Source organism: Corvus brachyrhynchos, unplaced genomic scaffold, assembly GCF_000691975.1.
Source record: "Corvus brachyrhynchos isolate BGI_N302 unplaced genomic scaffold, ASM69197v1 scaffold580, whole genome shotgun sequence".
NCBI classification, from domain to species: Eukaryota; Metazoa; Chordata; class Aves; order Passeriformes; family Corvidae; genus Corvus; species Corvus brachyrhynchos.
In genome coordinates this window covers 378,340-378,702 of record NW_008240032.1, presented here as the reverse complement: position 1 = coordinate 378,702, position 363 = coordinate 378,340, and the positions used below count along the sequence as shown (strand labels likewise).

General features: G+C 64.2%; 1 protein-coding gene across 1 annotated transcript in view; it reads left to right on the top strand.

The window, feature by feature from the left end:
- Window positions 1-158, top strand: part of SERINC2 (serine incorporator 2) — a 4,578-nt gene extending 4,420 nt beyond the window's left edge. The window contains exon 8 of the mRNA XM_017743737.1: window positions 10-158. Coding sequence (XP_017599226.1) covers window positions 10-142 — 133 coding nt within the window. The 3' untranslated portion in view covers window positions 143-158. The remainder of the gene's footprint in view (window positions 1-9) is intronic.
- Window positions 159-363: the final 205 nt, after the last annotated feature.

Here is a 363-nt window from a genome sequence, read left to right as displayed (position 1 = left end):
GGGTGCGGCCCGCCGCTCCTCGGGGCTGTCCCGGCAGGAGGACAGGTCCCTGTCCTCTCCAGAGCACAGGTCAGGTTTCCCACAGGCTGCGCCGGCCTGGCCCCAGCACTTTGCCTCGTTAATAAAATCTCATTTGGAATAAACACGGTGGATTTGTGCATTTGGAGTCTTTCCTGACGTGTGGGTGCCCAGGAGGCAGAGGGAGGGGGGTGTTTGACCCCACAGCGGGGTGGGGGCACAGCTGGCGGCCCGGGGGTGCAGGCAGGGGTGGCATCACTTTGGGGCATGGAAACTTGGAGCCCTGGACCCCATTGCCAGCCTGTGACAGCCCGAGCGCCGTGGAGGTGGCTAGCAAAGGTGGTG